General features: G+C 50.6%; 1 protein-coding gene across 1 annotated transcript in view; it reads left to right on the top strand.

Moving 5' to 3' along the window:
* Window positions 1-23822, top strand: part of LOC133364840 (SCO-spondin-like) — a 159042-nt gene that overhangs the window by 61976 nt on the left and 73244 nt on the right. Inside the window, exons 38-55 of the mRNA XM_061585702.1 lie at window positions 712-894; window positions 1072-1222; window positions 3250-3409; window positions 3501-3555; window positions 4563-4679; window positions 6227-6445; window positions 8490-8587; window positions 9399-9540; window positions 10590-10754; window positions 11191-11374; window positions 12767-12872; window positions 13647-13698; window positions 14163-14283; window positions 15092-15314; window positions 16167-16308; window positions 18586-18909; window positions 22383-22535; window positions 23152-23310. Coding sequence (XP_061441686.1) covers window positions 712-894; window positions 1072-1222; window positions 3250-3409; window positions 3501-3555; window positions 4563-4679; window positions 6227-6445; window positions 8490-8587; window positions 9399-9540; window positions 10590-10754; window positions 11191-11374; window positions 12767-12872; window positions 13647-13698; window positions 14163-14283; window positions 15092-15314; window positions 16167-16308; window positions 18586-18909; window positions 22383-22535; window positions 23152-23310 — 2754 coding nt within the window. The remainder of the gene's footprint in view (window positions 1-711; window positions 895-1071; window positions 1223-3249; window positions 3410-3500; window positions 3556-4562; window positions 4680-6226; window positions 6446-8489; window positions 8588-9398; window positions 9541-10589; window positions 10755-11190; window positions 11375-12766; window positions 12873-13646; window positions 13699-14162; window positions 14284-15091; window positions 15315-16166; window positions 16309-18585; window positions 18910-22382; window positions 22536-23151; window positions 23311-23822) is intronic.

Below are 23822 nucleotides of genomic sequence, written 5' to 3'. Positions count from 1 at the left end.
AGTTCTGCAGCCCAGTAATGTGAACAAAAATCCATTATGGGTTGTATTCAACTAAGTTCTACTCAGAGCAGACCCACTGAAATGAATGACCTTAACTTCATCGCTTCCATTCGCTTCAATGGGTTTACCCTGAGTAGGGCTAGGATTGGGTGCAATGCTATATTAGGGTAAATTGCTTTGCAAAAATGTGTACATTGCGATAAGCTGCATATACAAATGTGGTATCTTAGGATAAATTCGCACCAAAATGCTGATAAATTTTCGTGAGGACATTTTTATGTAAAAAAAAAAAGCAAACTAATGTGGGAATGTGTAGAATTGAGCTTCAGATTGGAAAAATTAGAAACAGAGAGAAAATAAATGGCCAAATGTGCCTATCCCTAACGAGGGGGGCTTCAGAGAACTAGGGACAGAGACACACTCCTTGCTCTGCTGGTTCCAGTGCGTCTCCACCTCTCTCTTCTGAAAATGGGGGCGCATGACACTAATCAACCGCCCTTTTTTACTGCAAAACCACTTCAGAGAGATTCCGCAACTGATTGGCAGATCAGCCCATTCCCCCTCCAGGTGTGGCCAATGGAAACGCTTTGCTGTAGGTGACTAGTGCATTCACAGCCCTAGATGCAGCATGATTTGCTGACTGGCAGCAAAACCAATAGCCCAGGATAAACCGCCGAAGCGTTTCTTTTCCTCCCTCCCTCTTCTGCACAGGCTGCTGGTGCCCTGAAGGACTGGTCTTGGACAGTGAGCAGCAGTGTGTGCGCCCGCGGGAGTGCCCGTGCCAGGTGGAGGGCACCCGCTACTGGCCTGGCCAGCTGGTGAAGGTCAACTGCCGGATCTGCACCTGCCAGGACGGGCAGATGAAACGCTGCCGGCAGAACCCGGAGTGCACAGGTGGGCCGGGCTTGACCCCTTGCGCTCTCCCCCTCTGCCTGGATGCAGATTTCTCTCCAGCTTCGTTTTGGGGTGTGGGACCCACGTGCTTCAGCAGCTGCCCCCCTCATTACTGGGAAGTAGAGGCGCTCCAGTAATGCTGCCTCCCCCAATGCCTCCCTTTCTCTGTCTGCGCAGTGAATTGCGGCTGGTCGTCCTGGTCCCCCTGGGGCGAGTGCCTGGGCCCCTGTGGGGTGCAAAGCATCCAGTGGTCCTTCCGCAGCCCCAACAACCCCAGCAAGCATGGGAATGGCCGGCAGTGCCGAGGCATCTACCGCAAAGCCCGCAGGTGAGTCCACAAAGCGGGTCCCCCCAGAGCCAGGAAGGAAAGGGCCGGCCCATGTCACACTTCCAGAACTTCAGGCGCTCCCACAAGGCAGAGCACTGTGGACACAGCGCTGCTCTCGCAGGCCAGTTTTGCACAGCATCCAAAGTGACTATGTCTTCATCAAAATATTATTTTCTGAGTTTGGAATAGTACATACAGTTCTGGTCACCTCACCTCGAAAAAGATACTGTGGACCAGGAAAAGGTTCAGAAAAGGGCAACCAGAATGATCAAGGGGATGGAACGACTCCCCTGTGGGGAAAGGTTGCAGCATTTGGGGCTTATTAGTTTAGAAGAGACTATGGTCTGAAGGCACGTGAGGCCAGCTCCCTGCTGAAGCTAAGCAGGGTCAGGTCTGGTCAGTGCCTGGATGGGAGACCGCCTGGGAACCATATGGAAGCCGCCTCGGGTTTCTATCATGAAAAGAAAGGCGGGGTATACATGTAATAAACAAAGAAATAAGTAAAATAGAGAAAAGGCGAGTCAGAGGTGACCTGATAGACGTGTATAAAATTATGTATGGCATCGAGAATGGACTCATGTCCACGTGGGTTCGTACCCCACTCCTGGCAGTTGGTTTCCTGCATTGCGCAGGGGGTTGGACTTGATGGCCTTATAGGCCCCTTCCAACTCTACTAGTCTGTGATTCTATGAGAAAGTGGAGAGAGAAAAGTTTTTCTCCCTCTCTTGTAATACTAGAACTCGGGGATATCCAATGGAGCTGAATGCTATAGGACACACAAACGAAAGTTCTTTCTCACTCAAGGCATAGGCAAACTCGCTCCCAGAGGAGTCAGTGACGGCCCCCAACTTGGATGCCTTTGAAAGAGGATTAGACAACTTCATGGAGGATAAAGCTATCAGCAGCTAGCCATGATGGCTGTGCTCTGCCTCCGCGTTCAGAGACTGTGTGATTCCCAATACCAGTTGCTGGAACCCACAGGAGGGGAGAGCGCTCTTGCACTCAGGTCCTGCTTGTGAGCTTCCCAAAAGAGGCATCTGGTCGTTGGCCACTGTGAGAACAGAATGCTGGGCTTGGTGGGACCCCCCTGGCTTGATCCAGCAGGCTCCTCTTGGGGTTTTATGATTTAATCTGGATTTACCATTTCCACAGCAAATCTGTTAAGTAAAGAACCCTGTAAAAATTAGCAAGGATGGGGTGAGGGGAACAGGAATATGGGATGGCATTTTGATGGGAATCTTGTTGTGTGGATGCAGGAAGCACCTTCGGAATGAGCCTCCTGGGGACTGGAGTGTGTGTGTGTGAGAGGGAGGGAGGAAGGGAGGGATAAAATGCCTTCGGGCACTTCTTTATTTGATGAAAGAAAAGAAAAAACTGTTTGAAGGCCTGGAATCTAATCAGGTCTTGGCTCAAATTGTGCCCCATGACTGCTCTGGATTTGGGAGGCGGGCGTCCTTTATACCTCAGAATTTGGTCACACCAGGAAGCTCCATGAGCCCAGATTGTCCCTGCTCAATGACAGAAGTGGAATAACTTTCGTAAGCATTGTATTTAAATGGCCTGATGCCTCTTCCTCCATGCAGACTATGAGGTTTACGGTTGCAGAGGCTGTGTGGTGTGGTGGGGGACACGGAAGGTCAACACAGCCAATATGGTGGGCCGGGGTGAGGAACTGCCAACCCAGGAGCCTAATTAGGCCAGCTAATCCTCCCTATTTGGCCTGTGGTGCCATTTTGGCCAAACTGGCCACCTGCCTTACAAGGGGGTTTCAGGTGATGCCAATCAACTGATTGCAGTGAAAAATGGGTCACCTGACATCACTGTGATGGATGCCATGTGATTCACAGGTGGGTGGCCCCACCAACCTATCAAACCTGGCTCACTGGGGGCTGGATCCAGTCTCCCCTCCCCCCGCCATGGTAGGCCCTAGAAGGAAGTCAGAAGGGTGCTCTAAGTCAAGGCTGGCTGGCTGACGGCCCTCTCGTGTGAGCTTCTGTGGACCGACCCTCCTTCCCTCCGCTTCGCAGGTGCCAGACGGAGCCATGTGAGGAGTGTGAGCACCACGGGCGAGCCCATGCCATCGGCGACCGCTGGCGCTCAGGGCAATGCCAGGTGTGCCAGTGCCTGCCCAACCTGACGGTGCAGTGTTCCCAGTACTGCCCCTACAGCATGGTGGCCTGCCCTGAGGTGAGCGCACCTCTCCTTGTGAAGCAGTGCAGAAGGGTGTCTCTGAGCATGCACCGACTCCCTTACTGGCACATGTCCCTTCTTCCTGCAGGGCCGAGTCCTGGTGGAGGGCAGAGGAGAATCCTGCTGCTACTGCATGGAGGCCGGTGAGTCCCTAAACTGGGGGAGGATGTTCAGCCGAAACCTGCCGTCCTGCAACTTGAGCCCATTATTCCATGTCCTGCACTCTGGGATGACTGAGGATCGAGAAGAGATCCTGGCCCTCCTCTGTGTGGCAACCTTTCAAATACTTGAACAGTGTGATCACCTCCTCGGAGGTGGAGCCAGAGGAGGGCACGGCAACCTTATTGGGCCATGGCGGGACTGGCAAAGTGGGCTCCTGCTTCCAAGAGATGTAGGGACATTTGGGGCTGGCTCTGAGGGTGATTCCCTCTCTGGATGCCACACCTCGTCCGCCAACAATGGCGACGCGTATTATGCTTCGACTGCTCATTTATTTATTTATTTAAAATATTTCTATCCCTCCCTTCTGCCCTATAATAGGGCACTCAGGGCGGCTTACAATAAAACCAAGCCCATACATAATAAAATTGTACACAGTAAAAATCACAGAAACATTGAAATAAATTAAAATACATAAAATGCAATTAAAATACATAAAATTATATATATATATATGTATATTACATGTATATATATATATATAGTTTTGAAAGCGACAAACAGAACTTCACTCAAGCTTGCTCTGGATCCCTATAAGGATTCCGTTAATCACCTAAAAATATATATGAACGTAATATAACTGCTCTATAACTGCCTCCTTGGTAACAGCATTTGTATGTTAGCAGCTGATGAAGGCGGAAGCTGAAACGTTTTGTTAATACAATAACCTGTTTTGTTAATCACAATTACGTTCATATATATATATATATACACACACACACATATTTAACCAACAGAAAAATCATTCTCTTGTCTCATCCGCACGGAGCAGGGCAAATGCAGAATAAACGATGCAACATACAGGCAGGCGGTGCAGATCCCGAGATAACTAACGGATGAGAAAATTTCCCAGCTCAAAACCTGTCTTCTCTGGCGGCCCAGGCAAAGGCTCCAGGATCTGACCCAGCCTCCTCTTTCCCTTCCTATGCAGGAGAGAACCAAACGGCCATGCCCACTGGGCCAACAGCTGGACCACCCAGCGTGGCCAGTCCAGCTGCCTTCACCACAGCCTCAGCGCTCAGCACCTTCCCGTTGCCCCCTCTTGGAGGTGAGTCTCTGCACATCATTCCTCACCTGGGAGGCTGCCTATAGCGAGTCAGGCCATTGGTCCGTCTCGCTCAGTATTCCCCACTCTGGCTGGCAGAAGCACTCCAGGGTTTCAGACAAGGGACATTTCCTACCTGTACCTTGAGATGCTGTTGGAGATTGAACTTGGGACCTTCTGCATGCAAAGAAGATGCTCCACAGCTGAGCGATGTCCCTTGCCCTAAATGCAGACAAGTGGCTTGCTCTCTTTGTCTTCAGGGACAGGAGATTCTCCTTCAGCAGAAGAATGAGTTAGTCCTCCTGCTTGCTTTGTAGCCTGAGCTATATATGCAAATGATGGTGTTTATCCCTTTCAGTGGGAGGGGCTGCCCCCAGTTCCAATCCTGCCTCCACTCAAGCTTTGCTTTGCAGAAGAACTCCGAATTCCACCCACCTTGGCAGGCTGGGGTTTTTATTTATTTTATTGAACAAAATCTATATACTGCTTGCGGGAACAAGAGACCTGTAAGCAGTTTGCAGTACTCATTAAAAATAACAATAAAAACAAACATTCAAAGCAAGTTACAGGAGAAAATTAATGGATTTTGTTGTTATATGCCTTCAAGTCGATTACGACTTATGGTGACCCTATGAATCAGCGACCTCCAAGAGCAAATTTAAATTAAACTTCAGGAAGACTGTTTTCCCAATTCCAAGAGTGTCTAAGACCAGGGCTGTTCCCCTTGGGTCAAAGCTCAGTACTAGAACATACGTGTGGCATGCAGAAAGTCCCAGGTTCATAGAATCATAGAATAGTAGAGTTGGAAGGGGCCTATAAGGCCATCAAGTCCAACCCCCTGCGCAATGCAGGAATCCAAATCAAAGCATTCCCGACATATGGCTGTCCAGCTGCCTCTTGAAGGCCTCCAGTTCAAGTCCTCAGCACCTCTAGGCAGGACTGGGGAAAGCTCCTGCCTGAAACCCTGAAGAGCTGCTGCCAGTCAATGTAGTGTAGACAGTTCTGAGCTAGATGGACTTCTGGCCTGACTCAATATAAGGCAGCTTCCTGTTTTCTCATTTAAATCCGCCCTTTATTCAGAACTATGAGGACTAGAATCTTTATTTAGGGGGGACAAAGGGCCTTAGGTCAGCATCGACTCCACATGCATAAGGTCCCAGATTCATGCCCTGACATCTCCAGGTAAGACTCGAGAGCCACTGCCAGTCAGTGAAGACAATACTGAGCTAGATGCAGTTCTGGTCTGCCTCAATATAAGGCAGTTTCCTGTTTTCCTGTTGTGTACGGGTCGGCCACCTCGTCTCAATCCCAAGATGGTGAAGCAGCCATAAGGAAGAAAAAAGGGCCCGGGTGGGTGGGAATCACATTAATTTTAATTAATCAGAACTGGCACTCAGAAGCTGGGGGAGGATCCCAGCAAGAGCCGGAGCCGCCGAAGGGATCCTCGGTGGACCCAGGAAGCCTTTCCTAATTAAATGGGTGCCCCTAAGAGGCGTGATGCGTATGCACAATCCTGACCGCCACCCTCTGCTTTCTGTGCCCGCTACCAGACCTTTGCTACGGCCCCCTGGGCATCGCCTCCTTGCCGGACGCCAGCTTCACTGCTTCTTCCCAGCAACCGGAGAACCCGGCTCATGGCGCCCGCCTCAACCGCATCCTGCCCAAGACTGATTTGCAAGGCTGGGCTCCCCCGGCTGACGTGTACCCTGAGCTGCTTTCCAAGCCTCCCTTCTTGCACGTGGACCTGGGGGAGCCCAGGAACCTCACAGGTATGTGCCCGCTCTGGAGCCCCTTGGAGAGCTGGCAGGAGGGGGGCTAGGGGTGGGGTCCGATGGCTGGTGCCGGCTCAAAAGCATTCTGTCGCCCTAACAGCGACCCGAGTTTTTTTCCTTCGCAAAATTACTGATATTAATATCAACTTAAAGAAAATATCAATAAACAATAAATTGTTGATAAACGAAAGGAAGCATTGATAAAATCATTGTTCTTAATATCGATATTTTAGAGGAGATTTAAAAATTTTAAAAAACACTTTTGAAAATTGCCGATCTACAGCTATAGAGAATAAGCAAATTAATGGAAAATTTGGTACCAAATTCAGACTGGGCAGAATTCTAGCACGTCCCTATTTGGGGCCAAGGTGGGCCATGGATGTTGGAGGCAGTGAGGTCATTTGTCTGAGACCTACTTGTAGCCATATCTCTCTGCAATTTGCAATAGATCAACAATGGTTTCTGAGACACCATCTGCACCACGTACATTTAAAGCAGGGTCACAGTACTTTAAACAGTCATAGCTCCCCCTAAAGAATCCTGGGATCTGTAGTCTGTTAAGGGTGCTGAGAGCTGCTAGGAGACCCCTGTTCCCCTCTCAGAGCTGCAGCTCTCAACGTTTCCGGGGAAGAGGGATTGATTGTCAAACCACTCTGGGAATTGCAGCTCTGTGAGGGGAACAGGGGTCTTCCAACAGCTTACAGCAGTACCTTTAACAAACTATAGCTCCCAGGATTAATTGGGGGAAGCCATGACGGTTTGAGGAGAGCCAGTGTGGTGTAGTGGTTAGAGTGTTGGACTACGACCTGGGAGACCAGGGTTCGAATCCCCACACAGCCATGAAGCTGACTGGGTGACCTTGGGCCAGTCACTGCCTCTCAGCCTCAGAGGAAGGCAATGGGAAACCCCCTCTGAATACTGCTTACCATGAAAACCCTATTCATGGGGTCACCCATAAGTCAGAATCGACTTGAAAGCAGTCCATTTCCATTTTTTTCATGACGGTTTGAAGTGGTATAAGTGTGCTTTAAATGGCAGCACATAGAAAACCAAAACCCTTTCCCCTGACTAACCTTGCACTACTAACAGCTTCGTTCTCAGCCTCGCTTACACAATATGGCCAGCTCCACCCGCCAGTTTTGGTGACTTGGGTTACAATCCCCAGTCTGTAGTAAGTCAGTGGGAGATTTGTACCTGTACTCAGGTTATCCCTGCGTCTGACTCAGCGTGCATGAGGCAATTGGCTCCACCCCCCGACCACCATTTTTGCTTCTGGCTCCACCCACCCTCAGCCACGAGGCTTTGGCTGGGGGACCTCAGGGTTCTAGTGAAAAAATACAGCAGATCCCACAAGCCTGAAGTCTGCCCACCTCTGATGTCTCAAATGGTATCCACATCCCTCTAGCTGCCTTCAGTAATCTGTCTGTTACAACGTACAGAGGCCTGCCCCCCTCATTGCAGCTGGATCCGGCCAAAGGGGGCCATCTAGTCCAGCATCCGGTTCTCACAGTGGCTAACCAGGTGGCCCATGGGAAGCCCGCAAGCAGGATCTGGTTACAACAGCAGCACTCTCCCCACTTGCGATTCCCAGCTACTGGTGTTCAGAAGCCTCCGACAAGGAAGAGTGACTATACCCGTCCATAGTCAGGGTGCTACCCCTGAGAAGTCCTTCTCCATAGTGGACACCCTCCTCACTTCTCCTGACAGGGGCATAAAGAGCAGAGATTCTGGAAAGGATCTTTAGGGCTGAGTAGGGAGGCATGTACAGGAGCAGCAAGATGTTCAACGCAGCCTTTAAGGGGTCATTTGCAATGTGGCCAACTCTGTGTGTCTGTGGCTGCATCCCACCCACCCCATTGTACCTGCTCAGCTGACATCTGACGGCTGAACAATAAAAGGGCAAATTCATGGGGACCCTGAACTTAAGACCCAGCGCGCCCTGAGTTTATGGGACGACACGCCACTTCTGTGTTCTTGCAAGCATCGCAGGTTGGGAGTTGGTCCCTGGATGGTGATTGAGATCTGTTCTGCCATTCCTCAGGGGTGGTGATTCAAGGGGCAGGATCCTCAGATGCCTACGTGACCAGCTTCTTCCTGCAGTTCAGCCTGGATGGCATGAGATGGCACGACTACCACGAAGTCTCCTCCATGGGCACCATGCCTGAGCCGAAGGTGCAAGACCCACATAGTCCTGAGGGGGGCCTGGGGGAAATGGAAGTCCCCATAGCCAGGGCCGCATTATGACTTTCGTGGGCCCTAGGCACTTTTGCCTTCGTGGGCCCCTCCCACCATAATAATATCAATATTAAAAATTATTTTTGATATAACTTTAAACACTTCAACATTTTATTTTATTTTCTGTTTTAGGCAACATTTAATAGATTTTCGTGGGCCCTAAAAACTTCATTTTTTTCTGATGTGACAAAAAAAAATAAAACATTTTCTTCGACCCCAAAAGTTCATTTTTTTCCTTCTGATTTTAAAAGAAATTAAAACTTTTTCGTGGGCCCCTAAAAGTATTGTGGGCCCTAGGCACTGTGCCTACTGTGCCTAATGGATAAGTCCGCCCTGCCCATAGCAGTGCAAGGCTGGGATGACATGCCTGGAGGGCAGCCTTTGTTTTGAACTGCAACTCCCAGCAGCCCGCTCTGATGGGAGTTGTAGTCCAAAATGTCTGGAGGGCAGCAGGTTGGCGAAGGCCGCTGTAGGGGCTCTGTACTTGCATGTCTGCAATTGTAGATTTTGTGGGTTCCCCTGAGGAGGGGGTTGTCATTCTGGGGTAGGGCACCTGCTTGGCGACCAGAGGGCCCCCGTCATGAGGTAGCAGGCTATGAGAAAGGCCTCTCTCTGCCTGGGAGCCTAGAGAGCTGCAGCTGGCTTGTGTTCTGCAACGTCGCCTGAGTTCCTCCTTCCCAGATGACAGGCCCTCTTCCACCTCTCCTCTCTCTAGCTCTTCCACGGGAACTCGGATGACTCAACCCCCGTTGTCCGGACCTTCCAGCGCATGGTGCATGCCCGGCACGTCCGGATCCTTCCTCGTGACTTCCACCACGGGATCTTCTTGCGGGTGGAACTCCTGGGCTGTGGGAAAGGTAGGACGGAGGGACTCGAGACGTATCTGTTTAGTGGGGGTGATGGCGAGGCGCGTCCCCTGCAGGTGGGAGAGGGCGACAGAGGAGCTGGCATGAGGGAGCCAAGGGCGTGACACGGATATGGTATGGTTGCCAGGCTGTAGCAGGCTGCATCAGCAGTGCTGGCTCCACGGTTTGGAGCAGAATGGTGTAAATTCATAAAAAGAGGCGAGTCCCACAAAGCAAAACACCTGAACTGTCCAAAGGCCAGGATACAGGGCTGCATCTTCGGCATACGGCGGGAACTGTGCAACGGGGAAGCTGGACACACCTCAGTGGGGGGAGAGTTCCATGGTTTAGCATGTCTGTAGCTGCCATTGAGAGTCAAGGAGACCAGCTCCAGAGAGTTACAGCAAGGGCTGAGGGCCACATTCCCTTCTGGGCAACATCCCGAGGGCCACGTAGCCTCGGTGGACGGGACCAGAGACAAAAGTGGGCAGAGCCACAGCAAGCCAAGTAATTGGAGTTTAAGGACTCCTTCAAGCCAAGCAAAAATAGTCAAGGGGGCAAAGCAGGGTTGGTGAGGGGTGTGCCTCCGGAGAGGATTTGGCCTGAGGAGAGCCCCCCGGGCCTGACAGAGAGGGTTGGAGGGCTCCTGCTTGCCGCCCCGGGCTCCTCCTGGGAGGAAGGGCGGGATATAAATAAATAACTGTATGTACGTTTGGCTCATGGCCTGAGGTTCCCCATCCTTGAGAAACAATGTAAGGCTCATGGACTCACCAAGGGAAGGAGTGACTGGCTAAAGCAAGGGTAGCCAATCTGGTGCACTCCAGATGTTACTAGACCACAGCACCCATTACCCCTCACCATTGGCCACGCTGGCTGGGGCTGATGGGAGCTGGAGTCCAAAAACATCTGGAGGGTACCCCATTGGCTATCCCTGGACTGCACCCTGGCCAAGTTAGTAGGAGGGGAGAAATTAAAAGAGTTGCAGCGACTCGCTAGAATTTCCTGCTCCGGCTTCTTCCTCGCAGTCTTCTTTATTAACCCTCATGCTGCCCCCCTTTCAGTGTCCCCAGAGCTCCCTGGAACGCCCACCATGCCACCGAGCAGGAGGCCTTGCTGGACTGGTGAGTTCCAGTGCCAGAACAGGCGCTGTGTCCCAGCCGGGCCCAATGGCGCCATTTGCGACGGCTTCGATGACTGCGGGGACTTCTCTGACGAGCTGCGCTGCGGTGAGTAGGCAGCTGTGGCCCCACGTGGGCAAGGGCGGGCGGGTGCCTTCCAACAAGCAAGGCTTTGAAGGGAGCACGTAAAGCCAACCAACCAATCAAATATTTATTATGGTCTACTGACCCTTAAAGGAAATACAAAATACCCAGCCTCAGAGGAACACGGGTGGCAAGTTAGGAGCTAACAGTCGCAGCCGGTCAAAGGGATGTGGCAGCATTCAGATATATATTGAATGTGGAATTGGGGTCGTTGGCAGACTAACAAACTCCGGGATGTGTCCACTTATGGGGCAGCCCCATCCCCATCACACTGCCTCCAGCGTGAGCCGCGCTCGTTTCCACTCCCGCCCCCAGGCAGTGGTTTAGCTGCAACATCCCCTACTGGGCCTTGCCCACCCACGGTTCCTTGCCAGATCTCTGCTCTGTGTCTCCTTGGCAGGAGTTGGCCCATCCCCAGAGCCCTCTATTCCAGGGGGCTGCCCGCTCTCCCAGTTCCGCTGTGCCTTGTCCGGTGTCTGCATTGAAGCATCCCAGAGATGCGATGGGGTCACCAGCTGCCCAGATGGCACCGACGAGATTGGCTGTGCACCCGCAAGCAAAGTGCCCCCAGCTGGTACCGTCAGGTAATGCATAGAGGGGAAGGGAGACTGTGCCAGGCTCTTCCAACCTGGTGCCCTCCAGATGTTTCCAGTAGAACTCCCATCAGTCGCAGTCAGCATAGCTGTGATGATGGGAGTTACGCTGCGAAGCATCTGGGGGGCATCAGGTTGGAGGAAGGCTGCTTTACGCTGACATTGGGAGTGGGGTCCAATTGCATGCAAGCATTCTCCGGGGACTTGAATTGCTGGATGCGCCTTTTGCCTTCCTTATCCATGAGGACTAGAGCCTTGCTGTTGAAGACTATGGTTCTTAGGAATACTTTATGGGAGTCCAGTCTTCACTGGCATGTCAATGAGCAGAACTCAGAGCCTTGTCTATTAATTTTCTGCTACTTTTGATTACTTGGCAGCTTTTCTCTGCTGTTTGGTCATTAATTTTATCCCACAAAGCCGGGTAGTCTCCACCCCCGGGCCCTGGCTACTTTGTGATATGAGCCTGCCTCAGTGGCTCTAGAGAGACCTTTCCCTGCCTCCCGCCACAACTCCAACAAATCCCCTTGCAATATTTTTTTCAGCCCATGGACCTCAGGAAAAGAGCCATTGAGGCCTTCTGTGCCCCACCCAACTCAGGTAAGATTGCCCAGGAGAGTCACTGGAGGAATAGTGTGTGTGTGGGTCTGTGTGTGTGTTAAGAACTTGACTTTCCAGGTGTTGGGAGAGAGGAAGCCAAATAGTCAAGTGTCAGACAAGGGCTGGGGAGACCCAGGTTCAAATCCCCACACATCCAGGAAGCTCATGGGGTGATCTTGAGCTAGTTACTCTTTTTTTAGCCTAACCTACCTCACAGGGTTGTTGTGTGGATAAAACCGGGGATTCATGTATGCCACCGTCAGCTCCCTGGAAGAGATAGAAACATAATAAGCAAACACATAAATAAGCAAACCGACCCTGCAGGAGGTCCGGTATGGAGTGGGGGAGGTGCTGCAGCTGCCAAGAGCCCATAAAAGGAGCCGAGTTCGTTTGTTTGTAAACTTCCATGTGATGTTGATGATGACACACTGTTGCTGCTGCTGCATTGTGCGCGCACAACAATTATCCCACACACTTTGCGCCCGGGAGCTTAGTTGCAGGAGGGAAACGCAGACATCAAGGGAGGAACAGGCAGGAGCACCCTTTCCCAACCTGGTGCCCTCCAGATGTTTTCGACTACAGCCCCCAGCTGACAAGAGTTGTCATCCAAAACATCTGGAGGGCACCAAGCTGAGGAAGCAGGTGCTGGAGAGAGGCTGCAAACCCTCCCTCTGGCTGGCCATGGCTTGTGGAAAGAGGGGTCAAGCATCCAGAGTCACAGCTGCCGTGACCACCCTCAGACCTCCTGCGTGCAGCTTTGACCAGCCCTGTTCACCTCACGTGCAGCTGCCTGGTGGCTGCTAGCCCTCCAGCCCTGGTTGCCATTCCCCCTTGTGGGGCTGTGATGTGCAGGTACAGCGCAAAGGAGCTCTTGGACACAGGAGGGCATGCGGTGCATAATGATGATGATGATGATGATGATGATGATTTATTGTATTGATATACCGCCCCATAGCCGAAGCTCTCTGGGCGGTTTACAACAATTAAAACATTATAAACAAATATACAAATTTAAAAAAACACATTTTTTAAAAAGCAATTTAAAAAAAAAGAGCCGGGGACCATAGGGAGACACCTTATGCAGAGTCAGGCCATTTGTCCATTTAAGCTCATCAGTGCTGACACTGACTGGCAGCAGCACTCTATCGGCAGGCCAGCTGGGGCAGCTCAGGGAGACCTGGGGGCCACTCCCAGAGAGACGGAAATGGTTGCTGATTGGGGGGGCGGCAGCAGCACCCTGCTGGATACCAAGCACCGCCCCCCACTGGGTGATGTGGAATACCCTTCCCTGCTTGGAGAGCTGCTGCCTGTCAGAGCAGACACTACTGGGCTTGATGGACAGATAGTTGGGACCTGGGATAAGGCAGCTTCTGGTGCATGAGAGAGGATGTAGGCAACGTGGGCGGAGGTGCAATGGGGCTTAGAAACAGAGGGAGGTGCCTTGCACTGCGTCAGACAGCTGATCCATCTAGCTCAGTACTGTCCACCCTGACTGGCAGCCGCTCTCCAAGGAGTCAAACGAGGCTTTCCCAGCCCTGCCCAGGGATGCCATCGGGGATTGAACCTGCAAAGCACGCAAACGGGGTGCTCCCCCAGTGAGCTACGGCCCTTCCCTTTCATCCAGGGCAGGCAGCAGGAGGTGACCCTCTTTCTCCCATCCTTACAGGTGTCTCCAACTGGACGGCCATTTCCTGAGGGCTTCACCCCCACCCCACCAGGTACCGAGCACCTTTTCCCACAACTCTCAGCCTCCCACCCTCTGCCCCCTCCCTCCCAGGTCTGCACCAAACAGCTTCCATTCCTCCAGGGGGCTTCTCTCTAGTCCCCTGAACTCACAGGGCGAGCTGCTGCGCTCCGGTGGCTGAGTCCGGGCGGCCAGGAAGTCCGTGGGCCAAATCTCACGTCAGCCACGGAAGAGGGCTTTGGTTGCACCTCTTTCTCCTGCCACCACTTGCAGTACAACAGAACTATAACAGGCCTGCCTCATGGGGCTGTTGTACTGATTACTAACGTAATATGTGTGAAATGTTTTGCTCTAGAAAGGCTAAATGTTGTTATGATCCTGTAATAAAAGTTTGCTCCAAGGGGCCTAGGTGGGTGACAACAGTGTAATCCCTCAGGATATGGGTGTGGAGCTGGGGGCACCCCTAATTTTTTGGATTTGTGCACCCTCTTGACCCAGGTCCCTGCAGCGAACCTCTTGGCCTGGAAGACGGGCGCGTCCAGTACCAGCAGCTGAGTGCCTCCTCTTACCAGGAAGGAACCCCCCCAGACTCTGGGCGCCTCAACATCGTCCCCAATATGTAAGGGTACATGTCTGTGTGTGTCACAGTTGGCCTTGTGGAGTCAGGTCAGCCTTGCATGTATGAGTGGAGAGACAGATGGGGGGTCAGAGAGGAATGGGGGGCAGGGTGCCTCCCAGAGAGGGACAGTGACAGGGATAAAGGGCTACAGTGCAGAAAGAGTGAAGAGGCTGAGTTGTTCACAGGTGACCAGGTTGCTCCTGTTCCGCCCTGTTCAGATCTTGTAAGTTCAGGTCTGAGGCTTCCTTTATGGAATCAATCCATCTCTTCTTTGGCCTTCCTCTTTTTCTACTCCCTGCTGTTTTTTCCAGCATGATTGTCTTTTCTACACATACATGGTGCAAAATTAAGATGGCCATCAACTTGGATGGGTTTAAAAGAGGATTAGACAAATTCAGGGAGGAAAAGAATGTCAACGGCTACTAGCCACAATGCCTCCATAGTCTGATGCAGGATGCTTCTGAAAACCCAGTTGCTCAAAACTGCAGGAGGGGAGAGTTGCTGTTGCACTCAGGTCCTGCTTGCGGGCTTCCCATAATGGCCATTTTGTTGGCCACGGTGAGAAGAGGATATGCTGGGCTAAGTGCACCACTGTGCCTGATCCAGAGCACTCTTTTTATGGTTTTATGACCTGAAATACGTGTTTGTGCTGAAGATGGTCCCGGATTGGACAAGGCTGAAGACTGCTAGCATTGACAATGCAGAGTGTGATGGGCCAATGGCCTGATTCTGTGTAAGGCAGTTCCCTGCGGGTGCCAGGGTGTGAATGGCACAAACCTTGCTGCTTCTCCCTCACCTTCCCCTGCAGACAGAACATGGAGCCCGGGTGGAGCCCGCTTGCATCTGACCCCAATCCCTACTTCCAAGTGGACTTTCTCAAGCCCACCTTCATCACTGCAGTGGTCACGCAAGGCGGGAGCCAGGCCCGGGGCTACATCTCCCATTACCGCCTGGTCTACAGTAACGACGGGGTCAACTTTCGGAATTACACCAGAGGTGGATACGGCCCCGCAACTTCCCTGCAGGCTCAGGTACGGCTAGTGCCCACGACCCCCTCTTCCTGTCCTGCAGGGGGTTCAGTGTCTTGAGCCAGTGCCACAGCCTGGCTGCCCCATATCCCACCCCCTGGGGCCTTTCTGGGCCCTCCACCCCAAAGAAGGCAGAGCTGCTCAGTGTCGTCAGACATGTTGCCCCCAATGACGCCTTTGGGCTCTCATCCAGTCAACCTATTTATTGAGCGTTTGTCCTGATTTGCCGGCACAAAGCAATGGCAATTATTAGATGATGTCCAGTCTGCATTGAGCATTTGTTCCACTTTTTTTACGGTGCAGTTAGATGACAAAGAGCGTTCATCCTGATCTGCTTGCAGGCTATTTGTACGTCTTCCCATTTGTCATACATTCACCCCACACTTTTGCGTGTCGCTTTCCTAACTGCAAAGAGTTGGATTCTTTTTTAAGAAGGGATTTGTCAGGCTAGGGCGACAGAGAGCCTTAACCCACTTTAACCATGCAAATCTAAATTTCCGGTGTGTGCTTGGATCCCTCCTGCAAAGTACTAACAGTCTGGAGGCAACCTTTACTTCTTTTCCGGATGTCCAAATAAATGTGGCGAGTGTAAGTTCCGACAAAAGATGGGGGCGGCTGGGAATATTCCCAATGGTGCCTTCTTCCTACGTGTAAAAGTTGTGGGAGTTGCATCCTACCTGTATTAACGCACAGGCTTTTATATCCATGCTTAAGAACCTTGTTGTGAGAGGTTCTCTCTCTCTCTCCCTTTTTTTCTCCGGGTGGGGCACAGCCACGCCACACCCTTTCTGAGCTGCCATCTTGTCCTCCACCATCTCGGCTTGTCTTTCTCAACCCCCCTCTTCCCACTTCCAGGTCCTGCAGGGGAATTCCGACAGCACCACACCGGTGCGACGGGAGCTGAGCCCGCCCATCTTGGCACGCATCCTGCGTCTGGTGCCCACAGAGTTTCGCGGAAGCCCCGCCTTGCGCATGGAGGCGCTTGGCTGCCCCTGGAGTGAGTTGGGGGCTGGGCTGTGGTACGGGAGAACTGGGAGTCTGCAAGATGCCAGGGTTCTCCTGGGGAAACAGAGCCCATCAGCTGCACCTCTCTTCTGGGGCCTGTGCCAGCCTTCATCAACCTGGTGTCCTCCAGATGTTTTGGACTAAATAAATAATATAAATAAATAAATTTTATTTTTCAGTCGCCTATCTGTCCAGGTTAGGGACACTCTAGGCGACTTACAGCAAGATTAAAAAACAATACATATATATATATCACACAAGCAAATTTAAACTAAAAATCATCCTTCAGTTCATTATAACATAAAGTTAATCTGTTCCAATCTTGTAGGCCTGCCTGAAGAGCTAGGTCTTTAAGGCTCGGCGAAAGCTTGACAGGGAGGGAGCATGTCTGAGATCAAGAGGGAGGGAGTTCCAGAGGGTGGGGGCCACAACAGAAAAAGCCCTCTCTCTGGTCCATACCAGCCTGGCTGTTCTCACCGGTGGGACCGAGAGAAGGTCTTGCGAGGCTGATCTCATCAGGCGGCACAATCGGTGATTCTGGAGGCATTCCTTCAGATATACTGGGCCGAAACCGTATAGGGTTTTAAAGGTCAATACCAACACCTTGAATTGGGCCTGGTAGACAACTGGTAGCCAGTGAAGATCTAATAACACTGGGGTGATATGATCCCAGCGACGGCTATGTGTAATCAAGCGAGCCGCCGCATTCTGCACCAGTTGTAATTTCCGGACCATTTTCAAGGGTAACCCCACGTAGAGCGCATTGCAGTAGTCTAAGCGAGAGACCAGGGCATGTATCACTTGGGGGAGCAGATGAACAGGAAGGTAGGGTCGCAGTCTCCGTATCAGATGTAATTGATACCAAGCTGCCCGGCTCACTGCTGTAATCTGAGCCTCCAAGGACAGCTGGGAGTCAAGAATGACCCTAAGACTGCGGACCTGGTCCTTCAGGGGTAAACTCACCCCGTTAAGCATCAGGTCAGTAATTCCTAACCTGCTTTTATCTCCCACAAGTAATACCTCAGTCTTATCGGGGTTCAGCTTCAGCCTATTCTCTCCCATCCATCCACTTACGGATTCCAGGCACTTGGACATGGTGTTCACAGCCAACTCCAGTGAGGACTTGAATGAGAGATAGAGCTGAGTGTCATCTGCATACTGATGACACTGCAGCCCAAAACTCCTGATGATAGCCCCCAGCGGTTTCACATAGATGTTGAATAGCATGGGAGAGAGGATAGAACCCTGTGGCACTCCACAATGAAGAGGCCAAGGGTCTGAAACCTCATCTCCCAATGCCACCCGTTGCTTTCTATCTGAGAGATAGGAACGGAACCACTGCAAAACAGTGCCTCCTATTCCTAATCCCTCTAGGCGATTTAAAAGGATACCGTGGTCAACGGTATCGAAAGCCGCTGAGAGGTCCAGGAGGACAAGGAAGGTGTATTCACCCCTATCCAATGCCCTCCTCATATCATCTACCAGAGCGACCAAGGCTGTTTCCGTTCCATGACCAGTCCTAAAACCCAATTGGAATGGATCTAGATAATCCGTTTCCTCCAAGTGTGTCTGTAACTGCGCAGCCACCACCCTCTCAATCACCTTGCCCAAGAATGGTAAATTAGAGACTGGGCGAAAGTTGTTTTACTCTTGGGGATCCAAGGACGGTGTTTTTAGGATGGGCTTTATCACCGCTTCCTTGAGGGCTGATGGCATTGCACCCTCTTGCAAGGATGCATTTACCACCGCCTTGATCCCTTCGCTCAGTCTCTCTTTACAGCTCATAATGAGCCATGAAGGGCAAGGATCAACCAGACAAGTGGCTGGCTTCACAGTACCGAGCACCTTGTCCACTTCCTCAGAGAGAAGAGGCTGAAACCGATCCCAACAGACCGGATTGCAACTGGCCGACTCTGGCCCACTTCCTGTCTCCACGGCGAGCGGAAGCATGCTCTTCAGGCGCTCGATTTTATCAACAAAGTGTTTAGCAAAATTATCACAGGAGATTTTAGAATGTTCCATGGGTTCCTGAGCAACTGGACTGACCAGGCTTCGGACCACTTGGAACAATCTCCTGGGACAGCACTCTGCCAACGCCTGCCAAGGATGTGCAAGGAAAACACGGTGTGGGGAACGGGAAGGTTGACGATGGGGCAAGAGCAGTTTTCTCAAGGAGCAAACCAAGTGCCCCTCAACTGCGTTTGTGAGGGAGGCTGGACTCTACATGCAGCCCCCTCCCTGCTTCTCATTTATGATCGCTTATTTCCAGCCCACGGCGAGATGGAGTCTGCAGTGGGTGTGACAACCATCGCCACCACCGGCACTGAACCCCACACGGGGACAACAACTCTTCCATGGTGGCTCACCAGGACGCCGGGCATATCGCAGGACTTCCAGGGCCCTGGAGGGGCAACCACGGAGCCCGGGTCCCGACCCTCCAAGCCGCCCACTGCCTCGCCCTTCTGGCCCACCTCCCAGCCTCTGTCCCCCACTGTGCCGAGTCTTACGACGACCAGCCCGTCTGGCATGACAGGACTGCCTGCTTTCCATACCTTTCAGCCCAGCAGACCAGCCTTGAGACCCACGCTTTCTGGTAAGTGTTGGCGTGTGCGTGTATAGATCATACAAGGATGGAATCCAAGAGTCGCATAGAACAGGAATAAGCCAGGCCAGGCAAGTTTCTTGTAAGAGTCTTTACTATGCAAAGACATTAGACACAGTTCTCTTCACAGACAGCTTTTCCCCCACACTGAGTTTTTCCAAGCCTCCCACCTTATCAGGCTTCCCAGCCAGCTGCTGACCTTGGCAAACTGGCGCTTTGTTCTCACAGCTTAACCCTTCTGCTTCAGGTTTCACTCTCTTTGCTAAAAACCCTGTCTGTGAGTCTCACAGCATGCTTCACTGACCAACAGCCCCCACCTGAGACTCACAGATTACAAAACTTCATTGTTCATTATTACATTTCTACAAAATTAACTTTTCATTACAATACATATCAGTACATGGTTTGTTTTCTTACAGTTTCTATTTACATTTTTCAATTCAGTTCAGGTTTCTTTATTTCTTTATTCACACAAGTTTTACAGAGTCATTTTTGTTCACTTTTATTTGATAATACATTTATATTTCATTCCTCAACACAAAACTTCCACATGAGATCCATTGTTTCTTTATCTATTGGTCCTTCTTTTTCCGATTCTACTGGATATTTATCTGTTTCATTATTCTGTTGTGTAACATTAAATGTGAATCTCTGAGGTGGTTGACCTTTCGTTTTTCTTTCTGATCTCCTAACATTATCTATTTCCATTTCTTCCTCACTCTCTATTTTACTTGGACCTGCACCTGTTCCTGCACTTGTACTTGGCACTTCTGTATCTTGCATTGCCATGTCTTCACCTCTCAGCCTTTTTACAGTACGTTTGCCACTGTGTATTAGATCAGTCAATGCAGTTCTTAATGGAATTTGCTGCCCAAAAGGAACATCTGCTGCTTCCTGCTTGCTTGCACTATCTAGGATAACTGTTTGACTGTCTCTCCAAGGTTTATCTATCACCTTTATGCTTCTGCTTAACACTACTTGTTGTTTCTCAGGCAACCAAACTCTATAATATGAATTCTGAAATCCCAAAATGCGTCCTGCCTGAGCTCTTGAGCCTAATTTACCATGCCTTTTCTGTTTTGCAACATGTACCCAGCATTTTGCCCCAAAACGTTCTATGTGTTTCACCCTGGGTTTTCTTCCAGTCAGTTTCTCATAGGGAGACATGCCTATTGTTCTGTGCATAAGGCGGTTCTGAATATAAACAGTGTACAGAATACATTTACCCCAATAAGTGTTATTCATATCTGCATCTGCTAGCATGGCTCTCATTGAATCCTGCAATGACCGGTTCCTCCTCTCTGCAGTTCCGTTGGAGGATGGGCTGAAGGGAGCAGTGAGACTCTGTATTATTCCCTTCTTTTCCAAATATGTTTTAAATGAATTACTGGTAAATTTTCCACCTCTATCTGATCTGATATTCTTGATAACAACCCCATATTGTGTCTCTGTCCTCTGTATAAATGCCTTTAATTTCTCTTCTGCTTCACTTTTCTTTTTCAATAAGAACACATGTGTAAATCTGGAGAAGTCATCCACAATCACTAAATAAAACCTTGCTCCACCTTTTGAGCACTGGAAAGGTCCAGCCAAATCCACATGTATGAGCTGATAGGGTTCAGTGGTCGTGCTTTCACAGCTTTTATTTACCGGAGTCACAGTCATTTTTGTTTTATAGCATACTTCACACTCATCCACATGCTCACAATGTGTTAATTTCAAATCTTGACTATGCTTTGGGGTGTTTTGTACCTTTTCGAAATGTGCGTGTGCTAATTTTCTGTGCCATTCATGTAAACAATTATCATGTTTATCTTTATTAACTCCTATCCAAGCACACGTGGGTTTATCAAGATTGCACTCAACCATAAACATTTGGTTCTGTAATTTCCCTTGCATGCATATTTCACCATCCTTTCTCACAAAACATCTATCCCCTTCAAATGTAACTTTACAACCTATTTGAGCCAATTTTCTTACTGATAGAATGTTATATTTTAAACCAGAAACCAATAACACATCTGTTAATATAGTTCCCAAATTACTCAACCTGAGCGTGCCTTTTGCAATCGTGTCCTGAGTCGATCCGTCAGCCAGATAAATCTTCTCCTGCGCCGGCTTTGAAGTGTAAAATAAACTAGAGTCTGTGATTAGGCAATTAGACGCTCCACTGTCGAGAAGCCACTTAGAGTTAATGAGTTTATTGTCCTCCTTAGTAACAAAGTTCACGCTTGTTCTCTGACTTTCAAAGTCCCTGTTATTTCTCTTCTTTAAACAATGTCTCTGTATATGTCCACGGGACCCACAAAAGTAACATATTTTATTCTCTTGCCTGCTTCTTTGATTTTGTTGTTGTTGTACAGTTTTCTTATTCTCTTGTCTTCTATTCCACTCTTGTTGAAGTTTCTGTTCTACAAAGTCCAAATTCAGATGTCCGTCGGGTAAAGTTTCCAGACTAGAGACCGTGATGTCCCATTTTTGATCAAATGAAGATAACAGTATATAGACCATCTGAATGTCACTATGATGCACTCCTCTATCTTGCAGCTCAGCATTTAATCTACGAAATTCAGCCAGATGCTCTGTCATAGTCACTTCATCTGTAAAACGCATCTGATAAAGTTTTCGTGCTAAACACAGCCTGCTCCCTGCAGTTTGCTGCACATGAGCGGCTCTTAGCTTCTCCCACATCTGATTAGCTGTCGGCTCATTACTCACCAGCAACAGTTGAGAATCAGACAGCCCCAGAGTAATAAAAGCCTTCGCTTTCTCGTCTTTCTTCAACCACGCTGCTGAAGGAGCTGCCGGAGGGGGGTTTTCTACAACATCATTCAAATCTTCTTTAATCAGAACTGCTCTCATTCTCCATTTCCAGCTGGAGTAGTTTACAGCATTCAGCCTCTCCATCGGCATCCCGGATAACAGGTTTACAGCCATGTTGCCCACTCTTACTTGCCTCTCACTTACACTTTGTTTCTCTCTGCAACAACGTCACGTCAACGGCTCTCGAACCCGCTACCTTGTATGATAAGCTGGGCCCATAACCCCTGTTGGCATGTGCGTATATAGATCATACAAGGATGGAATCCAAGAGTCGCATAGAACAGGAATAAGCCAGGCCAGGCAAGTTTCTTGTAAGAGTCTTTACTAGGCAAAGACATTAGACACAGTTCTCTTCACAGACAGCTTTTCCCCCACACTGAGTTTTTCCAAGCCTCCCACCTTATCAGGCTTCCCAGCCAGCTGCTGACCTTGGCAAACTGGCGCTCTGTTCTCACAGCTTAACCCTTCTGCTTCAGGTTTCACTCTCTTTGCTAAAAACCCTGTCTGTGAGTCTCACAGCATGCTTCACTGACCAACAGTAAGTGGGCGTGTCGCCTCTGCATCAGAGCCACTGCCAGCCAGAGTGGATAGTTATTCATTCCACCTAGCGGTTACCCACGTGTGTCATTTTCCTCTGACAGGGCCCACCCGCACCCCCAGCCCTGGTATGCCCAGAATCCTTTGCACGCAGGGGCAGTTTGCCTGTGAGGTGTTTGGCTGTGTCGAGGCTGCCTTTGTGTGTGATGGCCAAGAGGACTGTTTGGATGGGTCCGATGAAGCGCATTGCGGTGAGTGCGTCCTTGGCCAGGGGTTGCCATCCTTTCTGGTCCCAAGGGCACATTTGGAGTTTTGAGTGAGTGCCATGGGCAGCACCCCCTCTTCTCTTCCCTCTCAATCAGAGCAGTCCCTACCCCCCCCCCGTGCAGATACTTCCAGAGGATCCGGGCACCCAGTAAAAATAAACTGAGCCTTGAAAAGCACAGAGAGCTGAAAGAGGAAGTGGGAAAGAGTGTCACTCTTCCAACTTCCTCCTTCACCTCTATGGACTTTTCAAGGGAGAAAAGGGTGAACAGCCACATAGCCTCAAGATGAACGGGGCAGTGAATGGGGCAGGGGCTCTGTGGGTGCCAGGGGAAGCTCTCAAGGGCACCACTGCACCGATGAGTGCCACATTGGCAACCCCTGTGCTTGGCAATGGCCCAGCAGTCTTTGCCCTTGTATCCGTTTTCTGCTGCTCCGACTGCTGATGCTTAGGACAAAGAGGGATTCTAATGAATCTCCTTTAGAGAGTAGTATCGCTCAGATCCCAAATCAGCTGTCGGTTCTGCCACTCTCAACACCTCTCTTCAACTGGAGCATATCCTTCTGTTCTGTACATGTCGTATGTCTTCCCCGCAGGTGGTCCAACAGCTCCCACCAGGACCACTGTGACCCCCCTGTCCCCAGTGGGTCCTCCCGCTGCCTGTTCCACCAAGCAGTTCTCCTGCGGTAGCGGGGAGTGCCTGGCACTTGAGCGGCGTTGCGACCTCCGACACGATTGCCAGGATGGATCTGATGAGGCCAACTGCGGTATGTCGTATGGTGGGAGCCGGGAGGGAAGTGGTGATTGCAACCCTCTGTGCCTACTCAGCAAAAGCAGCGTGGCTGTGATTTGGCCCTAGCTAGTACAGACTGGTGGATCCGATGCCAGCAGGGCAATGAATCCACTCCAGCTTTTCGTCCGAACATTCAAGCTGTCCAAGGTGCTGAAAGCTCCTTGGAAGTTTGGACTAAAACCCAGAGCGGATTCCACTGCCCCACTGACATGGAGCCACCACTGGCCCTAGAGCAAGTGTAAGAAAACTCAGGTTCTGAGACCGAATGTGGCCCTGCAGTCCTCTCTTACCTGGCACCTCCTCAGGTGTTATATGCCTGGTTGGAGTGAGTCCTTGAACTCTGTGAGAGTGTAGGTAGAAACTAGCCTACCATGCAAAGGTGAAATGGACACTTGTTGCTCCGCTCACGTTTGCCTCTGGCTCTGCCCACCGCTGGGAAGTGGCTCCCAGAAGGGATTTGGGCTGCCACGCTGAAATCGGTCCCCC

This window comes from Rhineura floridana, chromosome 10 (assembly GCF_030035675.1).
Source record: "Rhineura floridana isolate rRhiFlo1 chromosome 10, rRhiFlo1.hap2, whole genome shotgun sequence".
Lineage (NCBI taxonomy): Eukaryota > Metazoa > Chordata > Lepidosauria > Squamata > Rhineuridae > Rhineura > Rhineura floridana.
Note: the sequence above shows the minus strand (reverse complement) of the source record. Positions and strands in the feature narration are given on the sequence as shown.